The 12,221-nt window shown below is 36.5% G+C and overlaps 1 protein-coding gene across 1 annotated transcript in view; it reads right to left on the reverse strand.

Moving 5' to 3' along the window:
• LOC145689642 (uncharacterized) overlaps window positions 1-12,221 on the reverse strand; it is a 97,072-nt gene that overhangs the window by 28,002 nt on the left and 56,849 nt on the right. Inside the window, exon 2 of the mRNA XM_081763833.1 lies at window positions 9,390-9,880. Coding sequence (XP_081619959.1) covers window positions 9,390-9,847 — 458 coding nt within the window. The 5' untranslated portion in view covers window positions 9,848-9,880. The remainder of the gene's footprint in view (window positions 1-9,389; window positions 9,881-12,221) is intronic.

A 12,221-nucleotide genomic window follows, 5' to 3' on the forward strand; every position in this document is an offset into this window, starting at 1 on the left:
TTCAAAGATTTCTCAAAATTCAGATTCACCCATTTCATTCTCCTCAATCATTAACGAGTTACAATAGTAAGAATTGTCATAAACTGCATTACTTAGTTAGTACTATATTAAAGCAAGTTACACTAAAAGAATATATAATTAATGGAATATTTAACTAAAATAATAGTTAACTATTGTACTTACCCAGGCTTTTGTTTCCTTCCTCTCTTCTTTTCCGTTTGTAAACAACCTCGTTTCGCAAGCAAAAGACGGTAGTTCAATGACGTGAGCCATGGCGAAAGAAAGAGTGTCTATAGGCGGTCAGGATCTCACACACAGATGGACGTATATAATATATAGCTGACGTATGAAACATACGTATACGTATGTAATATACAGAAGATTGTTAGATGTCAGATATCCTGCAGTAGCATAATGTAACATCTAAGCGGGTAAAAGGCAATACCTGTGTAGCATATGGATAAAGTACGCTCCGTACAGATTTCCTTAGTAAACATAACGAATCCTTGTATTTGTACAATATACCGCTGTCCGGATAATGGATTTTTCTCAGTGTATTGTACACAGGGCCGTCATTTGAGGAGGATAGAGGAGATCCCTTAGTTCCAGACAGGGGCGGATCCAGGGGGGCAATCGCCCCCCCCCAGAAGAGGAAACTTTCTTATTTTATATATATAAACAAAACCCATCCCAAAGTTTGAAGCCCTTAAAAGTAGCAGTATAACAACCCACCGTCCCCCCCAGAAGTCGGTCCTGGATCCGCCCCTGGTTTCAGAAACACATGCTTTTTTATTAAATTGTATACTAGTATGCTAATAAAAAACATGAAACTTATCAACTGACAATTTTGTTCCCCTGGCAAATCCTGAAATTACAATACTGTACACAATAACGACGCTAAAGGGAGGCAAGGAAGTGGGCGCCCCCGGTAACATCGTTTCCCCTCCAGACATGTATTATAATGTAGATCAAGTAATATAAAACTTAATTTCAATAATAATAATAATAATAATAATAATAATAATAATAATAATAATAATAATAATAATAATAATAATAATAAACTCCCTTCAAAAATATCTTTGCCCTTCCGCTTGCCCCCTCAAGAAATTAAAGCTGTTGCCATCACTGGTCGCACAATCTCAAAATTCTTTACAGACATGTAAAGAATATCTGGTAAAATAAAAATCTTTCAATTCACACGTGTCTTTCTCTTGTCGGTGTTGTAATTTTCATAAACAGCAGTGTATTACATCAATTCAAGTCGTAAAAGTTAAGTTTACTGTCTCTACTTGTACATAGGACGAAAACCTCACAACTCCTCCCTCGTACACATTAATTTTTAACACCTCCTCCTTAAACAAGGTGGAAAACACTTCCATAAAATTATCCGCTTTGAGTTAACAACAACGGGTCATTCGAAATTCTTTGCTAAATAGAAGTCTTAATTTTTGTGGAAAGGTTTTATGGAAAAGAAGCTTATGGAAAAAAAGCACACTAATTGATTGGCTAGCGAAACAAAAACAAACAACTTTACATTTCATTGTGATTATTCTTCAGTTTGTTTAAAGACGCCCATTCTTTGTTTTCCTTTATCTTTTTTTTTTCGCTTTAATTCTGCTAATGACAATAACGGAATTAAAAGGATGAACCTTCTTTTGTTTTGTTAAGGAAAGATTGCCTTTCGTACAGAGACATTATCGACGCGGTAACGAATGGAGGTTCATCTTTAATGTTCTTGTTCGCACAATCAAATATTAAGGACGCTCTTTATATCGCATACTTCCGGCAACAAAGGAGCACACGCATGGGCAACAGTTCCCATTATTTTCTCTCTCTTTTACTCTCACTACACGCAAATACTTGTAGATCTTTTGGTTGTAGGTGGGTGTGTAATCTTTGGTCATAAATAATTATCAGGTTGTACGAGTGGAGAGAGGTTGGAGCTTACTCCTTTCCCCCTTCCCCCTTTGTCTGTATCCTTCGTAGTATTGTAATGGACTGCATAACGGAAGTCACTTACCTACATCAATAAGGGAATAAAACCCGACTCTTCTCTCTTTTTAGTAGGTCATTCAACTCTGGCTGTTAAGATAATAATCACATATATCGAACAGCAACAGATGAACTAACGTATATTTCGTTTGTTTAGATAATATAAAGGAATGTAAGTGTTGCTAGGTGTTCGTATTGATTAATTCCTTTTTAAATAAAAAAAATATTGATTTTGTTTAAGCGTAAAGTGGTTAGCTAACAACTGTGTTTACAAAATACTGGATTATGACAACACGCGTGACAGGAAGTGTGTAGATTGTGATTTATTATTGAGACTACAATACAGCAATACCGTGCTGAATGAGGGATATTGGGATCAGAGCTCCTCAAAATTCCCAAATTTTATAATCTTTGTGTAGTTGTATTTAATTCACCCATATGCGTAGATTATTATTTAAAAAAAAAAAACATTTGGATGCAAACCAGTTTAATTGAATATCTACCTCCAGTTTGGAAAATTTTGGTTCAGTCCAATTGTAGATAACATTATGTTGATGGGATTACTCGAGAATCTCTCACTTTCTCCCACTCTTTTTATTCTATGTATTATTTTCGTTTTTACTTTAAATCATCATTTAACTGAGCTGTAATAGAATGTGTCACGAACTTTGTGACCTGTAACACGGAAGCAGTTAGACTCATGACTAGGCTTCGGATTTTTAGATCCCAAAAAATTCAAATTAGGATTTTAAAAAGTGCATTTTAGGATTTTATAGGTTTTTAAAAACACGGTTTAGGATTTTTAGCGTTATATTACTGAAAACGGAATATTACTACACTTTAAACACTTTGTTACCTATTTCATACTTAAATGGTAACCTTAATTTAGTAAGCTTTATGCTAACCAGTCTTTTGCGTAATAAAAATAATAAAACTCTTCTTACCTTGGACTTTTTTTGATAGCTGAAATATAGTTTAACATATGTATGGCCTGTCGTACTATAGTAGTAGTAGTAGTAGTAGTTTTTGTCAGTTTTCTTATATTTGAAATTTTATACAACACCACAAATATCACTTCACTTTTCTAACGATACACTGAGGAAATACGAATGTTCAAATATTGTTTTTCCGGCACTTTTCATGTTTTCTATAGCTCAAAAAGTGGTCACTTCACTCTCTGTAATGGCACTGAACAACAAAATATTTGGCAAGATTTTCTGTTGTGAACTTCTTCCTGTCGTCTGACAAAATTCTCTTGAATGCAGAAAAACTGCGTTCCACGTCACACGATGTAAGAGGCGCATATTTCATACTGGCTAATTCCTCGGGATTCCATAGCAAATTTTCTTGGACATTGTCTCCTCGAAGAATTTGGCCCACTAGTTGTATCTGTGAAATCAGGACTGCGTTTCAAAACCGCCTCCAACTTGTCCGCAATTTTTGTTCCAACTTCCCCAGGTACTTTTTTCTCTTTCACTTCTTGAAGAATTTGAAGAGCTTCTGTTAGTGGAAGAGACTTCTTCTCCAATTCAGTGATGGCTTGAGGCAGATGAGAAAAGTTGGCTTTAATGTAACTTAGTTGTTGTACAACAAACTGTAACTTCAGTGTTTTTTTTGCAGACGTGATTGAAGCGGCTTCAATCTCGTCGAGCGAATCGATGACCTGAACAATGCTTTCAAAATTATCTGCATAGTACAGTGCTGCTGAGAGCCATGTTCCCCAATGGGACATAACGGGCTGTGGTGGCAGTGGTGTGTTTGGAAGCATATCCTTGAAGGTAGCCACTCTGTTAGGAGCTTTCAAGAAAACCTTCTTTACAGATGAAATTATGTCGTTGACGATTGACTACGTGTTTGAAAGTATTTTTCAAGTTAAAAATAACTATAAAGAATCATTTAGGACGTTATAGGTTCTAAAAGCTAATTTAGGGCTTTTTAGGTCCTAACCCCCCAATTAGGACATTTTAGGTCCTATAAAACTAATATAGTTCTACTTATAGCAACTTGAAATGTAAAGAAAACACGAATTTTTTGCATTCACTGTACAGGAATAAAATAGGTTCGAACCTAAGAATCCGGAGCCTACTCATGACCCACAGATCCGGTAACCCGGCAGACCCATAACCAGGAATGACCTGGTCTGACTAGGCAGACTCATGACTCAGAGTAACCCGGACAGCCGAAAACGACGAAACATCGAGATACACATAGGGAGTGCTGTATGTCTGACTCTGGTAATGTAATTCTAACAAACACGATTCTCTTCTCTTGTAACTGCCCCTTCACTGTCATGCCCTTCGTTAGCTGTTCGCATCGCACTTTGCATTTCAAACGTCTTATACGTGTTGTTCGAATATAAGTTGTAGTACGTCGCACTTTATATATATTATACGAGGACTATCCAGGAAGTAACAGACGTTTTGAAATAATAAAAAAAAAGTAACAGAATGAAGAAACAAAATTGTATTATATACATTTGAAAGGTACACTATGAAGCTATATTCTTCCACATAATACCCATGCAAATTAAGGCACTTATCATGCCTAGCACAAGTTTTTCAATACCGTCGCGGTAGAATTCTACCGCCTGCGATTTCAACCACTGGCTTACATCGGCGTACAGTTCAGCGCCAGTATCAAAGTGTTGTGAAGCGAGCCATGTCTTTATCGTTAGGAAGAGGTGGTAGTCACTCGGCTCCAAATCCGGGCTGTATGGTGGGTGATCGAACATCTCCCATCCAAAATCATTCAAGAGCTCTCGGGCACGCTTGGCCGTGTGTGAACGTGCGTTGTCGTGAAAAAACAACACCGCGCTAAGTTTTCCCCGGCGCTTGTTTTGAATCGCGCGCCTTAACTTTCTCAGTGTTTCACAATACCTCTATGAGGTAATTGTTGTGCCATGTTCAAGTAAATCAACGAGAAGCACTCCCTGAGCGTCCCATAACACAGTAGCCATGATCTTTCTTGCTGACAGCGTTTGCAAACACTTCCTTTGTTTCTTAGGAGAATGTGTGTGTCAGTGGCGGTTAATGTTAGTGTTGCAGCGTTGCGCAACGACCAAAGTATTTCAAGAAAAAAATATTATTATCAATAGTAGTAAAGAACAGAAAAATACTTTTTAATACTTGCATATATACACTTTAAATAACATACTTTTTACTTCTGTAACTGTCCGTTCCGTTAATCCATTTTAAAAAGCGAAAAATAATCCGTCACAGAGTCTCTAATTTACATTGTGTTGCAGCGAGCATGCAACGACCAGATTCCTTCAGCGCGGGAATTGGAGCAAATGTTAAGTCTCCTTTCCCCTATCTCAGAAGTTAAAGGGACTGGTCGTTGCAGTGCTTCTGCAACACAGCACGATTTTCAGTGAACGAGAAGGTTTTTCACGCTAAATAAGATTTCTGAATTTTCTTTCACTAGCAATTAACAAATGGAATTTGTTTTTATGCGTTTATATTTTTAAATTACGGGACCATACTGAAGCAAATCAATATAATGACAATTAAAAAAAGTGATAGCAAAATTACAAAATAAGAAAGAAAGAAAATATCTAGTAGAGGAGAAAACAAATGAAAGTAGACCCACATTTACAAGTTAATTCTTAGCTTATATTGATAATGAAGGCTTCTTCTACAGTAATTTGTGAATCAAATACTAATAAGTCAGTATGTAGAATCGCTCCCCCCCCCCCTCTGTGGATAGTATTTTAGTATAAACATATTTCTTTTATAAAATAAGTATATTTTATACTCTTGGTAATTTCCACATAAAACTGTATGATGGGGAACGCCACATTGAATTTGGGACTAATTAGCAATGTTCAGGAGCGTAGCCACGAGGGGGTCCACCGGGTCCGGACATCCCAAAAATTTCGAAACTTGACTAACATTTGTAGACTTTCTTAATAAACTATACTTTTCTAACACCGGAACGATTGATGTAGGCTAAATATTTTATTTTACGCCTCATCATGTATTATTCTTTTCTTATAAAAATAATCGTTCTATCATTTTTTCTAAAAATATAGGTGACAGTAAGTAAGAATTACTTATCGTCTTTTCGGGTACAGTATAAGACAGGTTCCATATTATGTAGACGTATTGCATCTCCCTCAAATACTTTGGACCCCTCCCAGTTAACATTTCTGGGTGTAGAACTGGCAGTGCTGTTAGTTTTGATGTTCTTTGATTTTTTTGGCTTCTGTTACATGCTAATCCTTCATCTGGCGGGTTTCGAGGTTTCCTTTCCAGAACATATCACATTGGTAGGCATTGTTTCGCCTCATGTGGAAGTATATTGTGTTCATCGTGCATTGCGTAACAAGCAAGACGGATGATTTGGAATGTAGTTTTTCTTTTACGCACATGTATGTGTGTTGATATATGAATATGTGACATTCGGAATTCATATACCAGTACCTATTTTGTATCAGCTGTTTTGGTTTTTAATTATTAGGTTTAATTTTATTGTGTGTGCTTTAATTCTGTAAATAACCTACAAATTCTGAATGAATTGTATACCATGACTTCTGTAAACAACTTACAAAAAACATTGACCAGCTTTCAACTGAGGAAAAATTTGGAATTAAGGCTTAGACAAAACAAGGAAAGGGCAATTCAGGAGAGTGTTCGAAAAAAAAAATCCAGTTTAAATTTACAGGATATCTTATGCAGTAGTGTTGTTTGCACCAGAAACATTTCCTCAATTTATTTTAAATTTTCCTGGGTAAACTGTGACTAAAGTGTGTTCAATGTACATTTTTTTATAACACTAATCTCTGCTACGAACTCTCTTCAGTCAACGCTGAAGAGGAATTCGGATCACTGTCAAGGACTGAGTTTGCTAGAATGAATCGTTCGCAATAATCTAGAAAAAGTATTTAGTAAATCTACAAAGCTTTGAAATTAATATGAACAGTACTTATGGCGTCAGCGAAAAACGAAAAGTTTTTTTCCACATGAGAAAGAATTGACACTTTCAAGGAATTGAATGTCCCAGGAAAGGTTGTCACCATTGGTTATGCTTTCCATCGAAAAAGACCTGACAATAAGAATACCAGAGTTCAACCAGCATGTATTAGACAGATTTGCTCCAATCAAGGAGAGGAGAATGAACTTACTAATTAACTAAGGTGATTAATCGGATAAAATGTTCTGCACTTTTTTATTAAAAAAAACAGAATTTTATTTAATTTAACATGTCACATAGCATTTGCATCTAAAGTTATGCTGATTAGTCAATGAGTCAACTTTATATCTTCTGTCTCTTATCGCTCGTACTGCAACACCCGAAACCACAATCCACCGGCCGCCACTGGTGTGTGTCCTATTCCATCGAGTGGTATTTTGTTTCGCAATTGACATGCTTCACACAAGTCTCGTTCCGAGTGACGATACGTTCGAACATCCCATTGGTAGCGTAATCTGCGAGGAAAGTCAGTGATGTTTTTGGTGGTCTTCTGTTAGGGTTTTCGGAACCCACCTAGCACAAAATTTGTGGTAACCAAGCTTTTTCCACCAGAATTTATGTACCAAACTCCATAAAATTTGGGGAAAATGTTCAGCAAGTTCCGTAATTGTGAAATGACAAATTGCAGAAATTTTGTTGTCGATTTGCCTCACCAGTTCATCAGTCATGAGGCTAAGTTTACCATTACGGCACTCATCGTGAACGTTTTTAAAATCAATGCATCATTGCCTTACTTATTATTCGATGTTCGTACACTTCACACAGTTGGTGATGGATTTCAATTGGCCTGTTTTTTTTTTCAACATAAACCTAATCATAAAACGCACTTGACAAGAGGTGGGGTTTTTTATTGTAGCGCGGATTGTAACTCGTCACAGAAAGCACAGTAAGAGCGTTACAATCGTCACGCTACCATAGCTGAAGAAGTACTGAGTGTGTCAATGTTTTGACACCAAGATATCAACTCGAGTCCCACTCACCGCCCCGATAGGCCAACACGTCTGGTATTTTCTAGACTGCCTTTGTATGTATATTGCTTGACAGGGAATGTTAGAATGAAGCAAATGATGTCCAAATACTGATTCCTCTTATTGTTCTTTTGAAAAGAACGAAATCTGAGCTTGGATTGGGCCGGTCATAAATCGTCGCCACCGCAGCGACATGCCGCGGGAAAAGATATAACATTTCTAACTTCGACAAGAAATCAGGAATGGAAAGAAACGCTTAGCAACTCACATCGGACAGACGTAAAATGTATATTTTCATCTCGAACTCATGATCTCATCAGAAAATACTAATCACAATTATAGTTAATGAAATGAAGATTACAAGCAGGGGGTGTACCTACGGGAGTCAAATGGGAGCCCGTTTTGAGGTTTTGCGTTATCCTGTTGCAGCAGAACACGCTTTTGGTTCACCAACAAGATATTTTTTGGCATACATCCGTTCCAACTGTTCAGAATGAAGGTCGGCATTGATGGTACGACCGTTAGAAATGAACTCAAAGTGGTTTATGTATTCCCTCGTAGTTCCAGCATACAGAGAGACAGAACAGGACTTTATGCTCGAAACAGCACTGTTTGCGACAGATTCTCTAAGTTGGCCCTTGCTTAACCACTAGTTACGAACATTCGGATTTCGGAACAACACCCATTTTTTGTTATAATGACAGTTCTTTTCAGGAAACGCACATCACACGGATTTTACAGCAGTTGTCAACACACATCCACTCTCCTCTGAACCTAAGCCGGTGTTAACTTTTGTGGCACAATGTAGGAGCTCTTCGTGATTTTCCCGAGTTCGTGAAGGTGACCACTACAATAAACTGGGGCATGCCGAGATGGATTAACAATAATAGTGAGCTTGTGGATGGTCTTCACTAAATTGCATGTCGTATGACCTCAAAATATGTTATCCTGGGCCAATTGATCTTCTATATTTTTGTAGCCTGCGCGAAATTTCTGAAATCAACAAATTGCTGTGCTGTGGTTCACTGCACTTTCCTCTTTCGCATGACAAATGTTTTGGCTTGCTGCTGTAGCGTTATGTCCAAGTTCGAACTCATAAAATACAATAACAGTTCACGTTATCAGACGTCGTTGAACACTCATCGTCTTTGTCACTAGAAACTGACTGAAGCTACTGACGGATGCGGCCTCTGTATTAAATATTCCGCTGACCACACTAGCTCTTGGGCCAGTTTGACCTTGTACTTACAGTCGCTCACGGCGTATACATGCGCCTGCGTTTTAGGTTGTGGAAATATTGCATGACTTATGATTTATCCTTGGACTTATATATAAGGATTTTTTAAAATGGAATTTACCTATTTTATACTGGAGTGAATTAAAGTTTGAGATATGATTAACCTTAACTGTCGCAACTAAAAGTGCATAAATAATCACAATTGAACTTGAACTTACCTATGATTAATACTGTTAGCAGATTTGATCCCAAGCGATGGCCTTTCTCGTAGAATCTCACCAATCGTTTGGTGCTTGACTTCTTCATAGAAATTGACTAATGACAGCAGATCAGAAGGTAAGGATGTCTTTCTGTTGTCTACTACCACCATCTGCCCACTGACCTTCTTTCCTCGCATTACTTCCGAGTCAGAATGTTTCTTGCGAACTTCTTTGGAATGTTTCTTTCTACGAGAGTGTGTAGTGGTTGATGATTTGGGCGGCGTAGTGGAAGCAGAGGATGACTTCTCCGGAATACGGCGCACTTGATCACCCCTAGACGATTCCAGAATAATCTCCTTGTAACGGATTTGTTGCTTCTTCGTGTGATCAACTTCTGCCGGACCTGGTCGGCAAACACTAGAAGTTTTTTCACCCTTTTCCACATAATATTGATATAGAGACTGACACTGAGTCATTGGAGTTCGAAGCAAGGATTTCCAGTTAAATTTCTGTTGAATAAAAAGAAAGAAAAAGTTAAAAATTAAGTATTTTTTTTATAGTTTATTGGTATTTATGAAAGAACTGCATTAAGTAACTATGAAGTTTCACAGTTTTCAGATAATGCGCATAGTAGACAAGAATTTTAGGAATGATTTTTTTTTAAAAAAAGATCAATACATTGCGATCTTGAGCAAGAATTTTAGGGGTGATCCAAAAAATGCATCAAAAGATAGATCTTGACCAGTAATTAGTTTTTGGATTAGGGGTCACAAAAGTTTCTAACGGCCTCTAAATCGGATTTTCGTATTTCTTACGGAATAAGCACATCATACTGATTTAAGTGAAAGTTTGGGTTTGTCTACACAATATATTGTTCTCCAGATATAAGGCGTACAAGAAAATGCTTGTTTGAATGAAATATATTGAATTTTGTGGATCAGGGCCACAAAATTTTTGAACAGTCCCTAAATCGAGTTTTCATATTTTTTACGGAATAAGCAAACCATACTAACTGTAAGTAAATTGTTAGTTTTGGTTTGGTTACACTGTATGCAGTTCTCAAAATATGGGGCGTACAAGAAAATGTTTGAATGAAATTGATTGATTGATTGATTTTGAGTTTTACGTCCCGTTCAGCAGCGAGGCTATATGAGACGTGGACCTACTGATTAACGTGGAATCCGAACCACATGAGCTCCCGCCGGGAACCGTTTGAATGAAATATATTGAATTTATTGAGTCAGGGGCCACATTTTTGAACGCCCCTAAATCGTATTTTCATATTTTTTTTTCTTTTACGGAATAAGTATATCATACTGAGTAAATTGTTAGTCTTGGTTTGGCTACACAATATGTTGTTCTCAAAATATGATGCGTACAAGAAAATGTTTGATTGAAATATATTGATTTTTTTTGGATCAGGGGCCACAACTTTTTTGAACGGCCCCTAAATCGAGTTACCATTTTTTGTGGAATAAGCTCATCATATTGAGTAAATTGTTAGTTTTGGTTTGGCTACACTATATGTAGTTCTCAAAATATGGGGCGTACAAGAAAATGTTTGATTGACTGAAATATATTGAAGTTTTTGGATCAGGGGCCACAAAATTTTTGAACGAGTTTTTGTATTTTTTACGGAATAAGGACATCGTACTGAGTAAATTGTTAGTTTTGGTTTGGCTACATTAGGTCTATATGTAATTCTCAAAATATAATGTTTGATTGAATGAAATATGTTGAAGTTTTTGAATCAGATGTCAAAATTTTTGAACGGCCCCTAAATCGAGTTTTCATATTTTTTTGTGGAATAAGCACATCATACTGAGTAAATTGTTAGTTTTGGTTTGACTACACTAGTTCTCAAAATATGTGGCGTACAAAAAATGTTTGATTGACTGAAATATATTGATTTTTTTAAATCAGGGACCAGAAAATTTTTGAACGAGTTTTCGTATTGTTTACGGAATAAGCACATCATACTGAGTAAATTGTTAGTTTGGGTGTGGCTACACCATATGTAGCTCTCGAGATATAAGGCCTAAAAGAAAATTTTTACCTGAAATATATTGGATCTTTTGATCCAAAAAGACACTAGATTGAGACACAATTGTCTATGAAAACAATTATTCTAAATAATCTTAATAATTTGATAAGGTCTCGCGGTAACGAGTACACTTCCATTTGCCTCAGGTAAGCTCAGCTGCGGGAGATATCTTTCATAATTAGATTTATGTTTGACTTGAGGTAATGGAGCACAAAATTTAATCTTAAAATGATGTGAAGACCAAGCGTGAAGAAGTAGTTACTATTAATGCTTTGCAGTCAGGTTTCACGTTCGAATCTCGCGGCCAACATCCTTCGCTAGCGTTGCCGACAAGACGAGACAGCAATTTTACATCATATTTTCGAGACGGGACAGTCCCAAATCTACTCTAGTGGGTAACAATGATAATACTAATCCTGACTCTGTTTCGTAGGAATTTCGGAGTAATATATTTTAATCTAGGACTTGGTTGACACATTTTCAAATATTCCTTTCCTTGGTATTAATTTTAATATTTCAAATTGAAAATTAGTTTTGGTCTGCATCGTCTCGTTAATAGGTAAATGCATATATATATAACGAAGAATGTATCAGTCAAACTTGTTGAAAAGGTCACGATATACTATGTAATCACTAAACTGATATCACTTTTATAAAGTTCATAATATCGATATTGTGAAGGAAGATCAGACTTCAGTGGAAGAAACTGGACAAATCTGACATCAAACTTACAACAAAACTGGACAAATTTGACATCAATCTTAATGTAACAAATAATTTGTATTATTTGACAAATTACAACAAAT

Source organism: Thermobia domestica, chromosome 1 (genome assembly GCF_964235325.1).
Source record: "Thermobia domestica chromosome 1, izTheDome1.hap1.1, whole genome shotgun sequence".
Taxonomy (NCBI): domain Eukaryota; kingdom Metazoa; phylum Arthropoda; class Insecta; order Zygentoma; family Lepismatidae; genus Thermobia; species Thermobia domestica.